The 22229-nt window shown below is 37.8% G+C and overlaps 1 protein-coding gene across 18 annotated transcripts in view; it reads left to right on the forward strand.

The window, feature by feature from the left end:
* The window catches only part of NRXN1 (neurexin 1), a 1159797-nt gene that overhangs the window by 1024427 nt on the left and 113141 nt on the right, over positions 1 to 22229 (forward strand). For all 18 annotated transcript variants that reach the window (XM_059406092.1, XM_059406088.1, XM_059406087.1 and 15 more), the window contains one exon: positions 126 to 445. In XM_059406092.1, coding sequence (XP_059262075.1) covers positions 126 to 445 — 320 coding nt within the window. The remainder of the gene's footprint in view (positions 1 to 125; positions 446 to 22229) is intronic.

A 22229-nucleotide genomic window follows, 5' to 3' on the forward strand; every position in this document is an offset into this window, starting at 1 on the left:
CAAATGCCTCTCTTATAGTTTATTGCTATCATTATCCACCCCATGAAAGATCTGTTTTATCATCCTTTGTAGAATGTAGAGTTCACAATCAACATTTTTGCATGTATGTAATATTATTTTTACAGGGCGTCAGCTCACAATCTTCAATAGCCAAGCAACTATAATAATTGGCGGGAAAGAGCAGGGCCAGCCCTTCCAGGGCCAGCTCTCTGGGCTTTACTACAATGGCTTGAAAGTTCTGAATATGGCAGCCGAAAATGATGCCAACATCGCCATAGTGGGAAATGTGAGACTTGTTGGTGAAGTGCCTTCCTCAATGACAACTGAGTCGACAGCCACTGCCATGCAGTCAGAGATGTCCACATCAATTATGGAGACCACCACAACCCTAGCTACTAGCACAGCCAGAAGAGGAAAGCCTCCTACGAAAGAACCCATTAGCCAGGTGAGTATGTGGATTTCATTGCTTTGTTTTGGAACTGTGGTTATGAAAGTGGGCTTTTCTACATATGTGTCTTTTCTAAAATGGGATTGTTTCTAAAATGGGATTGTTTCTGATCTCCGGTGCTCTGGTTTTCTTTGAGTCTTGCTTAGTATAATGTGCTCAGTTTGAATGTGAAATGTTTATACACTGTTGATTTGAGATTTGCTGCTTTATATCAGTTTGTTAGCTGCTAGCTTGATTAATAACCTTGGTCTAGCCCAAGCTGAGAGGACTGCCTACTAATTACACAGTGTTTTCACTTTTTAAGTTAAGTAAACAAGTAAATCAGTGAAGTATTTGAAAGGCCTTATTTGTTCAGTCTCAGCACATCATCAGCATAAAATAAAACAAATTTGAAGAGAAATTGCTTACAAATTTCTGTTGTATTTTGAAGTGTTCAGAATTTTGAGTTGATAAGCGTGTGGTTCCCATAGTGAATGATAGGTCTACTCTTTTACTATTGTTGAGGGGGAAATTTTTATTCTACCCTTCAGGTTTCTTCTGGCTGATATAAGAAAGAAATTGACGTGAGGCAAAGTAACAGGAGGGGAAAAAAAATTTGATTACATGTACACAGTCTCAATAATAAAATTGAGACCCATAGAAATGACCAAGGTAGTCAACTTTTATACTTTTTTATGCAAAGACAAATATATCTGTAAGAAATTTACATGGCAAAGAAATCTTAAGTTTGGAAGCTTCTATTAGTAAGGAGTTCTAAATAGGGTTTGAGCTGGGATAATAAATTAGTAAATTTATTTTACTAGTAATAAATTATTACTAGTAGGTAGGTTTATTTATAGAACCTTCTTGGCTTTGTATTTCCAGTGTCTGGTTATATGGCTGTCTCTTTACCTCCTGGTACAGGAGGACACCATTAATCTGGAAGATTTATTTTCTGCTTTCTGAAGGCAAAGGGGCATCATGGTGTTCTTGTACTGGCTGTTCCTTGGTAACTTTAATTGAAACTAATCACTATACCTAGGCCCCCACACTGTCTATGAGAGAAATGTGCTATTAGTATATCAGAAGACTTTTTTTGTATTGTATTTGATTAACTGACCTCACCTTGAATTCACGTCAATGAGCTTATGTCTTACCTCTAAAATTTTGAAAAACAGAATTTTTAAATACCAAACTTTTACAAGATTGAAGTGTAATAATTCAGTCAAGGTATAATTAGTGATTTCCTACTATCTATCAAGCACTGGTATTGCATCAGTGAAGAATAAGAAAAAAACAAAACAAAACAAAAAAAACTACCTGCCCCAGAGAACACTGTTAGAATGCTATAGGCTTACTATTAAATGCTATTAGATCCCTAATGACATTTATAGCCTTTGTATATATTCTGTTGTGATGTCTTTCAGAATTATGTGTTCTCCTAGGTCTAAATTGATTGTTTTGTTTTGTTTTTAATAGTGAATGAGTATATCTAGTAGTTGCCATATAAAGCCTTTCCAAATACATGATCCTAACTTCTAGGAAACGGCACTCTAAAGAAGCAAGAATGTCAACAATTATTTTTACATTTATTTTATTTCAAGTGTTTAAGATAGACCTAAGTGTCAAATTTGGAAAGAGAGTAGAAGGTAAATTCTGTTCATATCAGCACCCTATCTACTGACGTATGTTTACCAGAGAAAGAAAAAAAAAAGATTCTGATTTTTACTTTCAATAGGAAGGAGTGGGAAGAACAAAATAGGAGAAAATATCTTAGGAGAAGAGAGATATTAAAAAAAATTAAAGAGATAGTCTGTAAATTCGTAAGTGTAGTACTGCATTTTACGTGCCTGCCTTCCTTCCTTTCCTCCCTCTCCTTCCTTCCTTCTTTCTTTCCTTCTCCCTTTCCTTCCTCTCTTTTTCAATCTCTCTCCCCCACCATCCCTCTTTTATTTTTGATTTGCCTTTGGCCACAAAGTAAAATGAGCTGTCTCACTGGTTGTTCATTAATATATATTTATTGATCATTCTACATGTGCCATACATTGTCCGAGGTGGTGGGATTCTTTAGCAACAATGAACAAAAACCCTTGTCCTTATGGAATATACATTGTAGTGGGAATGTGTGTTCATATAGTATAATCATTCTGTTCATTTTCTCTATCTTGTTTCATTAATCAGATTGTTAATAGTAAAATTCAGTCCTTTGGATGAAAACTTGTGACTTTAGAATTTTAGACAGTTTTACGCATCTCCATCAGCTCCGTTTGATAATTGTTACTGATATTTCACTAATGATTTGTTATTATGGCCTTTTGTTTATAGTTTATCTAATAATAAACAAGTTATTAAGATGGGTTTGATATAGGAAAATGAAACACAAAGGACTTTATAGATGATTTCTTTTACATATAATAATTCATAAGAGGACATTGTGGGACAATCAGAGTTGGAAATGTTCCTAGGAATAAAATTTGAAATAATCAGATATTTTTCTTAGTAGTCTTATTTCATCACTAATGGGATTACAGCTGCCTAAGTTCCTAGGGAGACCAGATGTACCCCAAAATAAGGAAAGACTTATCAACCTTTCCTAGAATGTATTTTACCAATTAGTAACTGGTATATATTAAGAAGTTCTGTTTTTTGAGAAAACGTGCAAGATTGCTATTGCATTTGCAAGCTCAATACCTAGAAGAGAAAAAATAAAGTTATGCATTTTATAGTATTAATATAAAAGGAAAATAGTTAACTACCCATTAATTTCCAATGAAAAGAATCCCTTTTGTTATAAGCTATTACATGTTTAAAGAGAGCAGTGGTTTATGGAAGTAAATGAGCTAATCAATTAGAGATTATTTGGTTCATTTGAGGAGGTATTGACTTAAATAAAAGATTACTAGGTTCATTAAAAAATAGATATTTTAAATCTTGAGATTTTTAACAGACCAATAATGGCAATTAAATAATTTGGATTAATATGTCACAAACAGTCAATTGTGACAACAGTGTTCTCAGGTTGGACCAGTAAGTTTTAAAATGATCTTTGATAATGAAATGTATGTGATTTCAGGAAATAAGTTGTACATAAATGGAAAAACACTACTAAAGAAGAAAGCAAATTATTTATTTTTGAGTAACAGAGTAATTTATTGCAAATTCTCTTTACCTTACAATTGATTTTATTTTATTTTATTTTTTCAGTGTTCCAAAATTCATTGTTTATGCACCACACCCCAGTGCTCCATGCAATACGTTCCCTCCTTAATCCCCACCACGAGGCTCACCCAGCTCCCACTGCCCTCCCCTCCAAAACCCTCAGTTTGTCTCAGTGTTCATAGTCTCTCATGGTTTGTCTCCCCCTCCGATTTCCCCCAACTCACTTCTCCTCTCCATCTCCCAACATCCTCCATGTTATTCCTTATGGTCCTCAAGTAAGTGAAACCATATGATAATTGACTCTCTGCTTGACTTTTAAACTGTCCTTCAACTGTGAAGAGATCATGGATATACGTAGAATTTGAATTCTTTGTTCAAATTGTCAAACTCTTGGAAGGTTAAAATTATAAGAGAGTGATTTGTAACGCTAATTCCAGGAAGGTAACCTTTGACCCATTTTTGCAGATTGGATGAAGCATCTTCTTTAAACCCTCTCTGTAATGGCCGTATCTGCCTGCTTTTATCAACTGCCTTACTAAATTGTGTACCAAGAAGGGTCATTTCATTTTTCAAAAGCCACGCTGGACTGTATTCTCAATCAAAGTATATTTTCCTCAGTGATAACACTGAGCGACTTAAGCTACAATGGCAATGTACCTTGAGGTGGTTGCATGTTTTAGAACTATGGAAACAAATTTTTGGCCAAGCAAAATTAAATTGAATTCATTTCAAATAGATGAGATGAGGTTTGTTCAGCCATCCTACATACACGGTAAATAGCAGGGGAGAAATGCATTTTCATTTTTTACAGAGTCAGAGAATTTTTATGAAAGAGTATTTATCAAAGTGTTATCCCATAGGATCTTGTTTACTTTCCTACTTAAATATGCTTTAAAAAATGTTTTTCTGCTGAATGATGATCAAATTTCAGACTGATTTTTACTTTAGAAAGACACAGTTTATATCATGAAATAATGAGGACATTTACCAACTTTTCTGAGTACATGGCTCTTAAAAATGTGAGTACAGGGTACCAGGGTGGCTCAGTTGGTAAAGCGGCTATCTTCAGCTCAGGTCATGATCCCAGGGTCTTGGGATCAAGCCCCACATCAGGCTCCCTGCTCAGTGGGGAGCCTGCTTCTCCCTTTCCCTCTGCCCACCGCTCTGCCTACTTGTGCTCTCTCTGTCTATCTCTCTGTCAAATAAATAAATAAAATCTTTTTTAAAAATGTGAGTACAACAATATTGATGGTACTTTTTAAAATTGTACTTTTTAATGTGCCTTATATAAGGTTTATAAAATTTGTTTTACTTAGAATATTTAATACCTAAATGTTTCCATAAAACCTGCTCATCTTAAAAAAGAGAAGCTTTTAAAATGAGGAAAAATTAATATGCACACTAGTGTTTAAGATCTTAGAGAGAGAAAGCTTTCTCTAGGGCAACTCTCAGAAGGAAAATTGCAAATAATTGCTGGTCAAATTTCTCGGAATGCTGAGAGAAATTTGGGATGAGGGGCAGGAGGGTCACGCAAGATTTTTGGCTTCTAAATGTTCCCTCTTCTGAATAATCTGGCAATGTCTTATAATATATATAGCTTTACATAAATGAGTAAAAGTAAGCCAGCCTTGCAAAGGGCAACATTCACTCCCTTTGGCTGCAGTCTGTAAAGAAAGGAAATTAAAGCTGTGCTATTCCTTTTACGATCAAAATTATAATTATTTATTCTGTTCTAATCTTTTGGCTCTTTTTTTCGGGACTGTTTTACAAGCTATATACACACTATAGAGCACCATAGTGATCCATAGAAATGCCTTTTACTTAGAGGAAGTATAGGAGAATGCAAGGAACACAGTAGATCATGAGACATATTTCCACTTTGAACACAACCACTTACCTTGTTGTGTAACTTAGATAGGTTGATTCCCATGGCTAAACTTTGGCTTTACTACCACTCTAAGTGGGTTAACTAGGAATCTCTTGAATTGCATTCAGCTCTGAAATTTCACTGATACTAATGATGATGCTCTTAACTATGTCTTCTGGTGATTATTTTAAAGCTTCGATTTCACCCTTGACTTTTACACAGGACAGATACGCATCTCGGTTGGCTTGATAGTTCGGCACCCCTGGTGGACCAATGTGATTATTAATACTGTCCCTATTTTGATCTATCTATTGCACTTTTTTCTTACAGCATACATAAAATCCATCTTCGTGGGGAAAAAAAAAAACTCATACTTCATAAGAGTAATAAATAGTGAAGCCTTGTTCTTTGCATTCAGAGCAGTAACTGCCTTTGGTATCCTTACCTGCTCTTAAGAATCCATAGCCCTGGGGCGCCTGGGTGGCTCAGTGGGTTAAGCCACTGCCTTTCAGTTCAGGTCATGATCCCAGGGTCCTGGGATCGAGTTCCGCATCAGGCTCTCTGCTCGGCAGGGAGCCTGCTTCCTCCTCTCTCTCTCTCTGCCTGCCTCTCTGCCTACTTGTGATCTCTCTCTGTCAAATAAATAAATAAAATCTTTAAAAAAAAAAAAAATCCATAGCCCTTTTCACCTTCTTTTTCTCTTCTTTCAAAAATCTTGAGAAAAGAGAGAGAGTAAGGCTATGAGAGATTCTGGTTTTTGACCGGAGGGACTATGGTTTGCAACTCCTAGGAAGAAATCACAGAGTAGGACAGGATCAGTTAATGTGAGTGAAACATATGGGAGGAATTCTGGGGTTCTAGTTGGGCTTTTCTCAGAGTGGACATGGCAGACCCACTCACGAAGAGGAACTGCTGAACATTTAAAAGCATTGATAGGTTGTCAGAGACATGCAAATTTCTCATATGAAGTGTCCTCTGAATAGCATCAATTCCTATGGAATGTTCTGTAAAGAAACCCAATTAGCGTTCAAGCAATAAAAGAGTATTTGAATATATTGGACACTGCTGTTGTTTCCTGGCAGCACTAGAGATGCTCCTGAAAAATTAATGCTATTTGTTTGAAAAATGTAAGCAGAATGCATACATATTTCCATGAAAAATGTTTAAAACTAACAAAATACATTTTGTAACTTCAAAAACAAAATTTTATTTTTTATTAAAAATATTAATTAACCTCAGCTGTGGCTTCATTATAAAAAAAATAATAGCATTACTTATAATTATGTATGTTCCTGAGAACCACTCTGCATTTTAAACATACTGGTGACATGAATAATTAATTTTATTTTTGCTAGTCCAGTCATTCTGCTGAATTCATGTACGTGAATGTATAATTTTTACAGCACATTTTAGTGCATACTGAAAATAAAAACACTTGGATGTAGATTTAAAAATATATACAAAGGCGTAGTTTCCTGAAACTGATGGTGCCGGGTAAGAAAAGTATAATTCATTGTAATTTTAAATGTAGGTAAGCAACTGCTGCCTAGAGGTTTATCCCCCTCATTGCTGGTTTGCAAAAGTGCCAGGATATATACATTTTAAGGAATTTATGTTAAGAAAGTTGTTCTACTTAGGGCATTTTCTTTAGGCTCTGGAACTTTTACCAGATAAAAAAGTGTCCTATTGGTGGGTGTAACCTTGGTTTTGAGATGTCTTCAGACATAGGTAGTTCTAAACAAATATATCTGTCTATCCATCTACCATTCATCCATCCATTCACTTAACACATGTTTGCTGAGCACTTGCTGTATACCAGCCAGTGTTCTTCAGACCTGGAAATAGAGCACTGAACAAAATTAGGCTTTTCTGCACAAAGCTTATACTTTAGTTAAAGATGAACAAAAACATTAAAACAAATATACACAGGATGATAGCACTTTCAGGAAAAAGGGAGAAGAGAGGGGATGCTTGTACTGGGAGTAGGTGGGCATTAAAGGGCCATCCTTTGGGAATAGACATGCGTAGATTATTAGCGGTAGAGGCATCAATCAGAAGAGTAGCATATTAAATTTCAAACTTAGATCCAGCAGGATCATACCCTGTATGGATTATGCTAGTGGCAACCAGGTGCTGTTGTAGGAAACTAGAACGAAAGTGACACCAAGATTTATCTTCTCTCTCTCTCTCTTTTCTTTTCTTTTCTTCTTTTTGTTTGTTTGTTTAAACGAGGGCTGCCCAGAGGCTGGGGCCAAGGCCTAGAGTGGGTGCAGTGTGGGGCTCCCGGGAAGACACAAAAAGTGCAGTTGGAGCACCCAGAGGATGCAGTGTAGCTTCAGGTATGGGGAGGCAGTACGTGCAGGACCTCAGGGAGGAGCAGGGACAGGATAAGCTGGCTGGGCTGAGCCTTGGGGCAGCTCAGATGATGGTCGAACCACGCCACAGGCACCGCTGCCAAGAGCAGTCTTTCCAGAGGGAGCTGTCTCTTGGGATCTTGGGAGTTCTATAGGCTGGCAGAGGAGTTCTGGGGTGAGAAACACTTTGGTGCACTGGACCCCAGACTCAGGAGGAGGTCTGTCTCAAGCCACCTATGAAGCAAACTTCAATCCTTTCTAATGCCACCCCCCACTTCACTCAAAGTCACAACGAGGTGATACCTCCCACCTAGGGGCCTGGCCAGGTCTAAAGGAAGAAGCTCTGGCCCAAAGGTTCTGTGGGTGGGACCATTTAAGGTCAGAATCAGGAGAATTATATATACTTGCCTTGTGTGGTCCTATGAACATGAGACTAATAAGCATCTTGTTAATCAGATCAGAAGTATAATCAGGGATGCCTGGGTTGGGCACCCCACTCTTGGTTTCAGCTCTTGTGTGATCTCAGGGTGGTGGGATCAGCATCCGTTGGGGTCTCCACACTTGGCTCAGAATCTGCTTGAGATTCTTTCCCTGCCTTCTACCTCCTCCCCTGCTCCTCCCCCTGCTTGAACTCTTGTGCTCTCTCTCTAATAATAAATAAAAAAATCTTTAAAAAAAGAAGTATAATCAAATTCTAGGGTATATAAGTGTGTTAAGAAGGCACCTAGGTGGCTCACTGAGTTAAAGTCTCTGCCTTTGGCTCAGGTCATGATCCCAGGATTCTGGGATTGAGTCCTGCATCGGGCTCTCTGCTCCGTGGGGAGCCTGCTTGCTCCTCTCTCTCTCTGCCTGCCTCTCTGCCTACTTGTGATCTCTGTCTGTCAAATAAATGAATAAAATCTTTAAAAAAAAAAAAAGAAGAAGAAGAAGAAGAAGAGGAAGAAATGAAAACTCAGAAAGTATGGCTTGGTATTATTATTATTATTCTACATGTGAGAAAATTGAGAAACTCCATAACTTATCCAAGGCTATGCAGCTCGCTTCTGTTCAGAGTATTGTGAGGTGGTCTGGTCCCCTGCTCTTAAATATGGGCAGAGTCTTATTCCTTCTTGTCCTTTCATGTCCTTACCCTGTTCATATGATCTCCACACAAGGGACACTTTGCTCTTTCAAAAACTGAAATACAGTCACGATACTACTTTCTTTAATATGTTTAGGTATTTAGGATAAAGGGCAGCTTCCTGGGGATGTTCACTAGAATCCATCCTTCACAACCATCCTCCTGGCTGTCTTCCTGGAAGGCTTATCGCCACTCTTCCTCCCCACCCTTCCCTCACCTCGCCTTCTGATTACCCATTCACAGTGACCTCTGGAGGTCATTCATTTCACACCTCTGTGTCCTTATTTTGGAAGGTGGGGGAGAGACAGTCAAGTACCTGCCAAAGTGAGTAGGCTCTTTGAGACCGAAAAACAAAGCAGGCCACTCCATACAGTTTCCATGAGTTGTATTCAGGATAACTTACTAACAGAGGGATCCGTTGGAGGATGAACCTGTTACACAATCATTCTCCACTACTCTGGACTTTAGCCTACCAACTGAATAGGGTGAGGACATGCAAAAGGGCCTTGTAGTGAGATCACAGGGTTTGCCTATACCTCAAAGGACTTGTGTTCATCTAATTGAGACCTAACATTTAATTAGATCTTCCAGTACCACCTGTGTGTCAGGAAGGGGAGAGGTCATATTATCTTTAACAAATTTACAGAGGGTCAAGGCAAGACTTCCTCCCTTCTGGCCCTGGTGGGGACCATTTGTAAGGTATGCAAATCAATTTCCAAGGGGTCCTGGAATATGTGGCCCCAGGGAACTGAGTGAGCAGGGGTGAACAAGATAGAGTGCTAAAGATGGAGTCATAATTGTGAGCGCCTGGCAACTCAGCATGGAAAGCCCTTTCCTTTCTTCACCTTCCTATTTCTTCCTCCATACGCTGCAGGTTCTCTTGGTCTGATTCTGCGTAGTGGGAAGAGTCTGAAGAGGTAACACCAGTGTTGGCTGTTAGGGGGCAGTGTCACATAGTGGTCAAGGGCATCAACTCTGGAAGCCAGAATGGCTACCTAAATCACAGCCTTACTTTCCCCATATGCTAGTTGTGTGACCCTGGGCAAGTTATTTAGCCTCTGAATACCTGTTTCCCATCTATAAAATGGAGAGTATGGCTTTACAAACTTATACTGAGGATTAAATGAGTCAGTGCACTATATGCACCATATAGAATTACTGCAATTGGCAATTTTTTATTACCAAAAAAATGGGAAGTTTCATATGGTTCATCCTAGAATGTAAAGAAGTAAAAAAAGTGTCTAACACATGTAACCATTACACACATGGTACTTTTGTGTAGAAAGCATTCCGTAGGTGCAACGTATAAATTAAAGCTGTAAAGCTGTTTTCTTACTTGAAAAGCTATTTTCCCTGCCCTTGAAGAAATAGCTCCTGCCAAAAGAAAAAAAAAAAAAAATGTTCTTAGTTGTTGTTTCTGAATGAAACCATCTATTGTGGGGCCTGTACAGAGCAGAATTCTCTCTTGAGTGAGGTGTTCTCCACAGGGAGGCAGCAACATTCCCTTAGAAAGTCTGTGGGGGATGGGGAAGGGCAGGATTTCATTCATGGGGAGAGTTGTCATTGGCAGTTAATGAGAGAGGGCCATTAAAGCTGGACACTCTACTGTGAAAATCTATCCACTAATCTTGATACCCTGTACTATTTTACTCAACATCCCACCACCACCCGCAAAAACGCGACTTCAAATTATTGTTGACTGAACAGCCGAGAAATTCCCCTGTACCTGTTTCCCAGCTATTCTCAGACAGGAGCTAATTCAGAGTATGGTACCATATTGCAAATATGATTTCTGTAGCTGTCCTTGATAACACGTTTTGATTAAGAAGCTTAAAAATTCATGATATACTCCTTTTTCAACTTGGATATGAAAAACATCAAGCACTTCCAGCTGTGAGTTACACTAAACTAAGTTTGGAATTCTTGATATAATCTCTTTTGATATAATCTTTATTAGCATTGGAGAAATAGGATGATGAGACTTTGTATCTAAAACTTCAGATGTGGCAGTAATTTCAATATTTTCTCAGAAAGCTCTGGTGAGTTTGGCACCTTATCTAATACTTCTGGTCTCAATTGTAGGGCAAAGGAAAATATATTTATGAAACAGTTAATGTCAAAGTTGCAAGATGATAGCCTTATTTTCTTGTTTTAGTTTTGATCAGTATTGTAAATAATTTGGGCCATAATAGTATGTGAACTTCTCGTTTTCAAATACACAAGTATTTGTATTATACCTGTCAAATTTATTCCTCTTTTATTTGTAGTAATAATTTTCACTGAGGGGAAGGAGAAAGCAAATCATGTAAGCATTAAAAAAAAAAAAAAACAGGTCAATTGTGTGTGTGAGCAACTGTATGTATGTTTATGTGTGTTAATGGTGATTGTTTTTTTCCTTCATGATAAATATAAAACAGCAAGCTTTGTTCAATAAAGTAATGCCAAGATTAAATTTAAAACTCTACAATAATTTCTAGAACCAGTATTAGGTTTTCTTATCTTCTGGCATCACTGAAAATTTACTCAACAGTAAAAGATATATTAACAGCATTAGGCTGGAACCTCAAGAGAATATTTAGCTAATTCATCTGCCTTGATACAACACTTCTAAACAGATTTCACTGTGTTGTCATCATCATCATTCTCTTCACAGAAGAGATATACAGAAGATAACACCAATATTAACCAATGGTTTCTCCACTAAGCATTCTAAATGGTAATTAAACAAAATAAAACAGCAGCATATGCTTATGTGTGTGTGTGTGTGTTTTGACCATGGTATATGTTCCCTATAAATCCACAAGTCTTTTACTTAAGATTACAAGTTAGCAAATATCTTTTGTATGTCTAACATATAAAATGCACTTATCAAGGTATTATATTCTTAAGGATGAGGGTGACGTACATAGTGATTTAGGGTTTTATAACCAGAACCATTTCTCAGACATTTAGATTATTAGTGAATCCATACTTAAAATACAAAGTGCCCTAACTCCACAATGGCAAAGCTTTTGTACATAACAGATGCATAAACTATTATTAGCACCATCACCAACATAATTGAAACTCAGAAGCAAATTTAAAGGAGGGAAGATATTTTCATCCCTTTTTAATAACGAGCATATTGTAGCGACACGCTTATATTACTTCACATGTCCTAAGTGTTGGCAGTGTGCTAGACACTCTCCTGGCTCTGGAATGTCTCACAATCTCTGGAAACCTTTTTCCAAAATAGATGCTGTCATCCATAGATTGTGGCTTGGCCCTTTTTGTCCTGTTTCAGGATTTTTCCAGTCACGTGGGATCTAGAGACTCCCCCTAAGAGGCATAGGGAAGCTAAATCCTCTTCATCTTAATATGGAATAAATATTGGATTGAGGAAGCCCTAGTACTGTCTGTTACAATGTTGGAATAAAATATGAGCCCATAGTAATAGAAACTTTAAAATCATGTTTATCTTGATGACCGATTTTTTGGGAATATCAACTACACTTGTGTAAGCCAGGTTTTGGTGTAGCATCTGGCTTAGTGTCCTTGTCCCCAGTGTGCCACCACTCCTCTTCCTTCTTTGCTCCCTCCTCTTTCTTGCCCCTCTCCCCCCCCGCCCCTGCCTTTTTTCCTTCCATGTGCTAGTCCCTCTTTTAGACACTACATATTCACACATGAGGACCCAAATTTCAAAGAAGAAAAATGGGCCTGAACTTGGCTAAGGCTATCTAGGTGACAAATACATTCTACTATCAAGTCTGTAAGCCTGGTAGGCTCACCACATGAGGAGTCTCTATCTGCTCTACCACATTATACTGGCTCTTCTGAGGTCTCCACTAAATATAGGCCGGCTTTTAAAATTCAGCAGTAAGTGGAACACTTGAGGGAAATTTATTTTCATATTTTCTACACCTCTAAGTTTATTTCTACAGCAGCTGTACCTGAATACATATCAAAAGCTTGTGTGCATAGCTACAGAACACTGTAGGTACTTGTACTGATAGATCCAAAATAAGTATCAATTTCTCTTAGAAGAAAATAGAAAATATCTATATTCCATTAAAGGGAAGTTTTCTGGTTCTGGCCTATATTTCAGAAATGAAAAGGGCTCATCAAGATTCTTTCAAAATTTGTGGTGACATTCCTAAACCCAACTTTTCCAAGCATAGCAGTAATGGCCATTAGTAATAATTCTAGACAAAGTCAGCATAAAAACCCATCATAACATAATGGAAAAATAAGCCATCACAGAGTAGCCAAATGACCCACTTGTTCTGTTATGAACTGATGGCTTTCTATTGTCCAAAGTAAGAATTTTTCTTGTGGTTTCAGTACAGGTTTAATTACATTCGTGACTAAAGTTGTCCCTGTTTTATTCAATTGCCTTTTTGTTTTATACAATCTTTTCAGTGTGGCTTTCCATTTCATATTGTTTGGGAACTTTATTCAGAGAAGGAAAGAAAAAAAAACACGTAGAAAGCACCTAAAACTTGTCATTGCTATGTTAATAGTTAACCAACACAAAATTCAACTTCTCTAAACACAAAATCCAAATTCCTACCTTTTTAGTCTTTTGTATGTGTTTCCCCCTCTAAAAGCGATATTCCTGTTTCCTCCTTTTTTCCTTACTATGACTATACCTGTGACCTTATTAAAATTGACTCTACATTTGTAAAGTTCTAGGGCTTTGCTCATCTGGATGGTACATGATTTTCAACCTTGCATTTCATTTGAAGCTTTTCCAAACAACCCTGAGCAGAATGCATTTCCTGTTTTCCTAGCACTTGGAGAGATTATTAGACATTCAAATAAATAGATAAGTAATCTATCTATCAGAGCCTACAATCTTTAGTTATCTTTTGGACAAGTATCTTCACCTCAGGATCTGTGTTTTATTAATCTGTGCAAACTTAGCACCTCACTAGGTGCCTGGTGCCAAGTGGATACTTAGTAAACACGTTTTGAGTAAAGAAATTAATGATCACACAGAGTGCTGCTCCAGCCATGAGACAAATACTGTGTTGCCTAGTCTCAAGTTTCCCTGGATTCATCAGCATTTGTAGAGAAGAAAGATGGTACACATAGGAAGGGAATAATTGAAATAGTTTCCTTCATATGCAGAGTAAAGAAATGGTATTAACATGCTGGTTGTAAGGTTTCTGAACATTTTATATGTATTTACTTAAGAGAAAGACATGGATGTGATTGACGGGGGCACAATTCTCATTTCAGTTTGTACTACTGACATTCACATTAGTCCAGAAAGGAAGCTCCAGTAGTTGTTCCTCAGGTGGAAAGGAGAAGGGTACAAAACAGTACAATTGTGTCTTTCAGGTCACAGAGTATCAGGTGTAAAACCATCTTCCAAATATTAGTGGGGTATCTTGTTTAGAGTATTCTGTTTTACATAGGTGGGAGCAGTGCTGATGATCCCTCTTTGGGGGGTATAGTTGTTACTCACATAATTTAGAATTGCTGACACATCATAATGACAAAGGGCAGGCTGACTTTTGATCAGATTTATTACTGTTTTTAATTTCTCCACAGCAAATCACCCTCCTTTTTTTTTTTTTAAGCTTTTAAAATTTCATTTAATTTTAGGAAAGGGAGTAACAAACAGAAAAAGCTAGATGAAGTAGCCACAAAGTATTTTCCTCCCCAAAAAACATTTCTGGTCAGAGATGGTTCTGAATCCCTGCTCTTTAATTATAATGAATAATTATTTAATTACGGAGAACATCTGAGAAGGGAGAAAAGCATGTATATAATTCCATGGGGAGCGGTGCATAAAGCAGGGGCTGCTGATCAATTCATTCGCTGCATCAAGTCTTGCAGGCCAACAGCTGCTAGCTTTCCAGGCATCACAGTTGACAAAGAAAGCTGCAGCTTTTTCCACATCTGGGTCAATATCCTGCTTCTTCAGAAAGAACCTGACCGTTCTCACTGTTGCCCATGGTGAGCCAGTCATATTGCTCACATCTCAGGATTGTGCAAATAGTTGGACCCTCTTCAGGAGCCAGGAATTCACATTTCCAAGTAGTTTGTCTGACTTTTGATATTTCTAGCCAATTTTGATGAGGAATAAACAGGTGAAACTATTTGGAGAACAATAAGGAAGTCTGATAAGATGAGACCCATTACAGGTCCAGTTTGCACCAGAGACCCTTGACAATACTTCAAGGAAAGCTTGTCACAGGCTTGATACTTAGATGTTAACTATTGCTGGAAAACAGATGGAGCTGGGGAAATTGTATAAATCTTTTGCAGCTTGTGTTGGTTTTGTTAGGATGTCCTGACAAGTTGAAAATATCCTTAATCAAAAATGTGTTTAATATACCTAACCCAGGCATCTGGGTGGAGTTGGTTGATCATCTGCCTTTGGCTCAGGTCATGATCTTGGGAGTCCTAGGATCGAGTCCCGCATCAGGCTCCCTGCTCAGTGGGAAGTCTACTTCTCCCTCTGACCCTCTCATGCTCTCTCTCTCTCAAATATCTTTAAATAAAAGAAAGTACACTAGCCCACCAAACGTGATAGCTTGCCTAGCCTACCTTAATATGCTCAGAACACCTAGCCTAGAGTTGGTCAGAATCATCTGGCACAAAGCCTATTTTATAATAAAAATATTGATTTTGCATGTAGTTTATTGACTACTGTACTAAAAGTGTAAAGCAGAATGGTCGCATGGGTACAAAATGTATGGGTTGTTGACCCTCATGATCGCATGCCTGACTGGGAGCTGTGGCTCTTTGCCACTGCCCAGAGTCACAAGAGAGTATCCTACCACATATCACTGTCCCAGGAAAAGACCACAATTCAAAGTACAGTTTCTACTGAAAGTGTATCACTTTTGCAACATCATAGAGTCATCATAGAGTTGACTTGCAACATCATAAATTGAACAATCAAAAGTCAAAGACCATCTGTACAATGTTTTGAAAAGATAGTCATTGCCAAGTTTAAGCTTTTAAAAACTGTGATATTTTCATAGGCAATTTAAAATGAGAACCAAGTACAAAGAACTAGATAAGTAAAAGAAGAGATTAGAGCCTGCTGGCATAACACTAATTGGACACAAAGACTTAAATGAAGTTTGGGGAGTGGAGTGAATTCCTGATGAAGACAAATCTAGACAAAGCCTAGGAAATGTCAAAGGAATTTATTCCTGCTGTGTGGGTTACTTGAAACTACAACATATTTAAATGGGTGGTACCTGAAATTGCAATTAATAACATTAATTATAACCTGCTCTTTTACACTATTTTGGAAGCTAATAGCAGGATGCTGGCAAAATTCACTTTTATGCTTTGTGGTATGTATGCAAAACAAGAGGGAATAATTGGTAAATTATTTTCATTAACATAATATGAGCACATGAAAACAAATGAGTGTGTTTTAGAAGATAGAACATATAAAGAGCAACAGTCCCCCATCCATCCCCTCTCTACTTCCAGTCTTATCCCCCAGAGATGATATCTTTTCATAATTCTTTTAGTAATTAGTTTCACATCTCTAAATAAGTTACTTCCATTTGTTTATTTATCCCTTTTATACAATATTTATATAATTTCCAGTATGAAAACTGAGGATTACCTCAGGAATAGATTATTTTTATTTATTTATTTGGCTTTAATCCCTTCCTTTTTCTTTTCTTCTTCTCCACTGAATTATATATAGAGAGGTTAGTTGCATTTTTTTTCACTTTAAGTATTATATGTACATCTCCATATCACATTCTGTTAGTTTATGACAATATCTTTTGAATGTCCACATTAAGTATGATGAAGGTATTGTATTCCTCTCCTCTTCCTCGACTTTTCCACATCTCACCATCTCACAGTATTTCCAGGGATGTAATGTTAACGTCCTGTTTGGCAACCACAGCCAAATGTCCCATATTTTATCTATGAGGAGGCTGAAGTGGAAAAGCAATAAAGAACATTGAGGTTACCATTACTACATCAATAGCATTAGATACAGTCTCAGTTCTGCATTAAGATTACATTCCTTTTCTTGTGAGTCCAATATCATATTACCTGGATTGCTCAAGGGGGGATTTTCCCAGAATCAAGGGCAAATGGATTTCCTTCCATTCTATCAATTGCTGCGAACTGGGGCATTTTGTTTGTTTCCTGTTGGGACTAGTCTTCCAGAGTTTCATTTTTCTAGGAGTTCCTCAATATTTTTCTTTCTTTCTTACATGGCTTTCCTTGTCTTTACTGTATCATCCCCCTAAATACCCACTTTAAGGTCATACTTTCAGGGATGCCTAGGTGGCTCAGTCAGTTAAGTATCTGCCTTCAGCTCAGGTCATGATCTCAGAGTCCTGCGATTGAGTCCCACATCAGTCTCCTTGTTTAGCAGGGAGCCTGCTTCTCCCTCTGTCTGCTGCATCCCCTGCTTGTGTTCTCTCTCTCTCTCTCTCTCTCTGACAAACATAAAATATTTAAAGATCAATCAATTAATCAATCATACTTTGAGTTCAATCAAACTCTTCACCCCTCTCTCTGCCACCCTGAGGTCTCCTGTCTGGGCTTTCTATTCTTGAGTATCAGTCTGCACTGGTTGTTCTAGAATGTGACAGGAAACCCTAGTCAGGTTAATTGGGCAGAGTGCATAAGTGGCAGACTTTTCTTTGGAGATGGAAGACACTGATCTTAATGCCAGAATGAAGAACATCTGCAGTAAGACCTTGACATTTCCCTAGACCATTCCTTTGGCTTTCAAGAGAATGGTCTGGATTTTCATTTATTGGTTTGTGCTTTGGGGTAAAAAAGCCACTCTGTTCTATAATTTAGGTGGTTATATTAAGAATCTGTTCCTGTATTGGGGTACCTGGGTAGCTCAATTGCTTAAGCATCTGACTTTTGATTTTAGCTCAAGTCATGATCTCAGGGTGGCAAGATGGAGCCCCACATCAAAAATCAAGCTCTGCACTAGGCATGGAGGCTGCTTAAGATTCTCTCTCTCCCTCTCCCCTCCCCACTAAATAAATAAATAAATAAATAAATAAATAAATAAAAATAATTTATTCCTGTGTAACAAATTATCCTCATAATTAGCAACTTAAAATAATAAGCATTTTTTTCTCTCACAGTTTCTGTAGCTTAGGTGAATCTGTATGAAGCTTATCTGGGTGCCCTTGGCTCAAGGCCTCTCATAAAGCTGGAGTCTAAATATTGACTAAGACTGCAGTCTCATTTGAACCTTTGACTGAAGGAGAGTAGGAATCCACTTGGAAATTCATTTAATAGTTTATCATGTGGCTGTGTACAAGCTGTGTTTTCTCACATATAGGCACAGGGCTGCCTCATGAATGTTAGCAGCTCATGTCCCCCAGGGCAGGGGATTGGAGAGAAGGAGAGAACAAGCAAGAATGGGAGCGAGCTCATGTGGGATGGGAGCCACAGATGTTCTATACTCTAATCTTGAAAGTGACATTTCATCATGGCTGCTGTTAGTTTGGCCCACACCAAAGGGGTGGAAATCCCATGAGGGCATGAATGGCAGGAACAGAGGATCTCAGGAAACCTTCAAGGCCTCCACAATGTCACAGGGTAGGAGAACGACAACTGCTGTGACATTTACGTATATATTTTGTCAGTCTCCTTCTAGTTCATCTCCGTATTGGCTCTCTCTGACTTTGTATCCCCTGTATCTCTGCAGCATATTCTTTTTTTAAATTTAATTCTTTTTAATTTTTTATTATCATATAATGTATTATTAGGCCCAGGGGTACAGGTCTGTGAATCACCAGGTTTACACTCTTCATAGCATATACCTTCCCCAATGTCCATAACCCAGCCACCCTCTCCATACCCTCCTCTCCCTGGCAACCCTCAGTTTGTTTTTGAGATTAAGAGTCTCTTATGGTTTGTCTCCCTCCCAATCCCATCTTGTTTCATTTATTCTTTTCCTACCCCCAAACCCCACATGTTGCCTCTCGACTTCCTCATATTAGGGAGATCATATGAAAATTGTCTTTCTCTGATTGACTTATCTCACTAAGCATAATACCCTCTAGTTCCATCCATATCATTGTGAATGGCAAGATTTCATTTCTTTTGATGGCTGCATAGTATTCCATTGTATATATATACATCTTCTTTATCCATTCATCTGTTGATGGACATCTAGGTTCTTTCTATAATTTGGCTATTGTGGACATTGCTGCTATAAACATTTGGGTGCATGTGCCCCTTCAGATACCCTATGACCCAGCAATCACACTCATGGATATTTACCCCAAAGATACAAATGTAGTGATCTGTCTTTTTCTGCTAATTTTACTCAGCCTCTTTCATTCACTTCTAGGGTTCTACTTTTCACTTCTAGAATTCCACTTTCATACTTCTAGTACTCTACTAGAAACTTCTTTGGAAATCTCTTGATTTTGCTAACTGTATACTTTTTCTATTCATTATTAAGAGTTTACAGCCCATTTTTTGTTCTGCTAGCTTTTATTTTTATGTGGCCTCATGGAGGACAGACACAGGAAGCAACTATTTTCTCCCTCAATTTGAACTAGACATAAGGATTACTACTATGACTGGAGGAATTTAGATAGTTCAGTCCTGACTTTAGTCACTGTGTAGAAAAAAACACTCTTTGCATTTCAAGGGACTTATTTTCACATTCAAATGACAGATGGGAAGTCTTCCTCTGCCCACAAGTAATCTCATTTTTTTTAACTTTTAACAGATCCGGAAATATGAAGAAAACACTATATGATTCTTATCATTTCTGAGTTCTGAGCTTCCTAGTCTTTCCTCTGTCAACTTAACCTGCTTATACACTTTCTACTTGTTTGAGTATTTATGGTTTTGTACTTATACAACCTCAACGGATCTTTTAATCTTCCCAGTTTGACCAAGATTAGCAATAATCATTTAGACTCAAAGAGCAATCACAAAAAATCTAAGTGACTCTGTGGTTGATAAGGTCTGAGTTCTTTTGCATTATTTTATTGTCTTTCATTTCTGATGGTTGGAAGTAGATGATGTGGTAAGCTAGCAAAATAGCCTTCCATCTCTCTAATATCTTATCTTTAATGAAATCTTAGAAGGAAATGGGCTTATATTTCTGACTTCATAACCCTCTATTCATTAATGAAGAATAGCCAAAATGAAAAGCCGGGTGTAGTTTGGTCTTGGTATCCCAATTCAATTTGTTCCAGAGAGTGAGGAACAGAAATGTTACAGAGATATTAGAGTAGTATTGGAAGAAGAAGAGAATTTTTATTAGCTGTATTCCAGCACTCCAACTTTTAAAATTTTGACTTCAAAAACATTTATACCTTAATTCTGATGTTAATCAAAGCAAGATTGTTGCCTGCTTCTGTAAAAATGAACTCAGAGTCTATTATAATAAAAAGCAAAGAAGAGTAACACTACATTCAAACCTAACATACCTGCCATATTCTAGCCTTATATTGTTATCATCATCTTTTTTTTTTTTTTTTTTTTTACCATTTCAGAGTAAACTATTCCTCTTTACTCTGAGAACAATATTCAATTTATCTAATTAAGCTGACTTAAGATTTTGTCTTACCTTCTGTTTTAAGCATCTCTACCTCCTTCATGTATCAGTTAGTTTTTGCTGTGGTACAAAGTATTCTAAAACTTAGTTCACAGTTGTATAGTTCTTCAGTTTGGACTGGGCTTGACTGGATGGTTTTTCTAATGGTGATCTCAGCTGGTTTAGTTCATATGTTGGTGATCAACAACCATGCTGACAAGGGACTGGTTGATCTAAGATGGCTCATTGGAACAGCTTGTCTAAGTTCCCCATGTGTCTCTTCCACCAGAAGGCCAGCTTGACATAGAATTCCATGAGTGAGAGTGCAACTGCAAAATCTCTTGAGGCCCAGGTTCAGAACTTGCATGATATTGCTTTTACTGCCATTAATAAAGCAAGGCACAAGGTCAGTCCAGATTCAGGGAGCAGAACTGCAAGAATTGTGGCCATTTATAATTGATCACAACTTACAGAGTTTGACCTGTTTTTATATTTATGCACCAGCCTACCATATAATAAAATCATGCTGTCATATTAATTTTTTATAGCTAAAAAGTCAAGGCAAATAAGTATTCAGCTTTGTCACAATCTGAAGAATTCAGTTAATTAGAATACTGTTTATTTCCATTCTATCCACGCTCCTCTGAAGATAGTCTCCTAAACAAAAGGTTGTGTTATCCATGCCTTCCTGGGCTCATGCAATATCAGAATAGTTCATTTGTTCAGCTGGCAGCAGATACTGTTTAAATCCTGTTGTTAGCTTTCTCCCCTTTCTTCCCTAAGGTATTCATCACCCAACTTTGACGGTTAAAGATCACATCATTCGAAGATCACTCTACTACAAAGTACATGAATCTATTTTGAGATACAGTATATTTATATCTTTTATGTTCTTTTTTGTGTGACTTACTTTTTCTTATTCTATTTATTAACATATAATGTATTATTTTCCCCAGGGGTACAGATCTCTGAATCATCGGACTTACATAATTCATAGCACTCACCATAGCACATACCCTCCCCAATGTCCATAACCCAGCCACCCTCTCCATACCCACCTCCCCCCAGCAACTCCCTGTTTGTTTTGTGAGATTAAGAGTCTCTTATGGTTTGTCTCCCTCCCAATCCCATCTTGTTTCATTTATTCTTTTCCTACCCCCAAGCCCCCCACGTTGCCTCTCGACTTCCTAATATCAGGGAGATCATATGATAATTGTCTTTCTCTGATTGACTTATTTCACTAAGCATAATACCTTCTAATTCCATCCATGTCATTGTGAATGGCAAGATTTCATTTCTTTTGATGGCTGCATAGTATTCCATTGTATATACATACCACATCATCTTTATCCATTCATCTGTTGATGAACATTTAGGCTCTTTCCATAGTTTGGCTATTGTGGATATTGCTACTATAAACATTTGGGTGCATGTGCCCCTTCGGATCACTACATTTGTACCTTTAGGGTAAATACCCAGTAGTGCAATTGCTGGGTCATAGGGTAGCTCTATTTTCAACTTTTTGAGGAACCTCCATACTGTTGTCCAGAGTGACTGCACCAGCTTGCATTCCCACAAACAGTGTAGAAGGGTTCCCCTTTCTCTACATCATTTCCAAAATTTGTCATTTCCTGACTTGTTAATTTTAGCCATTCTGACTGATGTGAGGTGGTATCACATTGTGGGGCTCTTTTGTATTTCCCTGATGCCAAGTGATGTGGAGCACTTTTTCATGTGTCTGTTGGCCATCTGGATGTCCTCTTTGCAGGAATGTCTGTTCATGTCTTCTGTCCTTTTTT

The sequence above is a fragment of the Mustela nigripes genome, chromosome 7 (assembly GCF_022355385.1).
Source record: "Mustela nigripes isolate SB6536 chromosome 7, MUSNIG.SB6536, whole genome shotgun sequence".
Taxonomy (NCBI): domain Eukaryota; kingdom Metazoa; phylum Chordata; class Mammalia; order Carnivora; family Mustelidae; genus Mustela; species Mustela nigripes.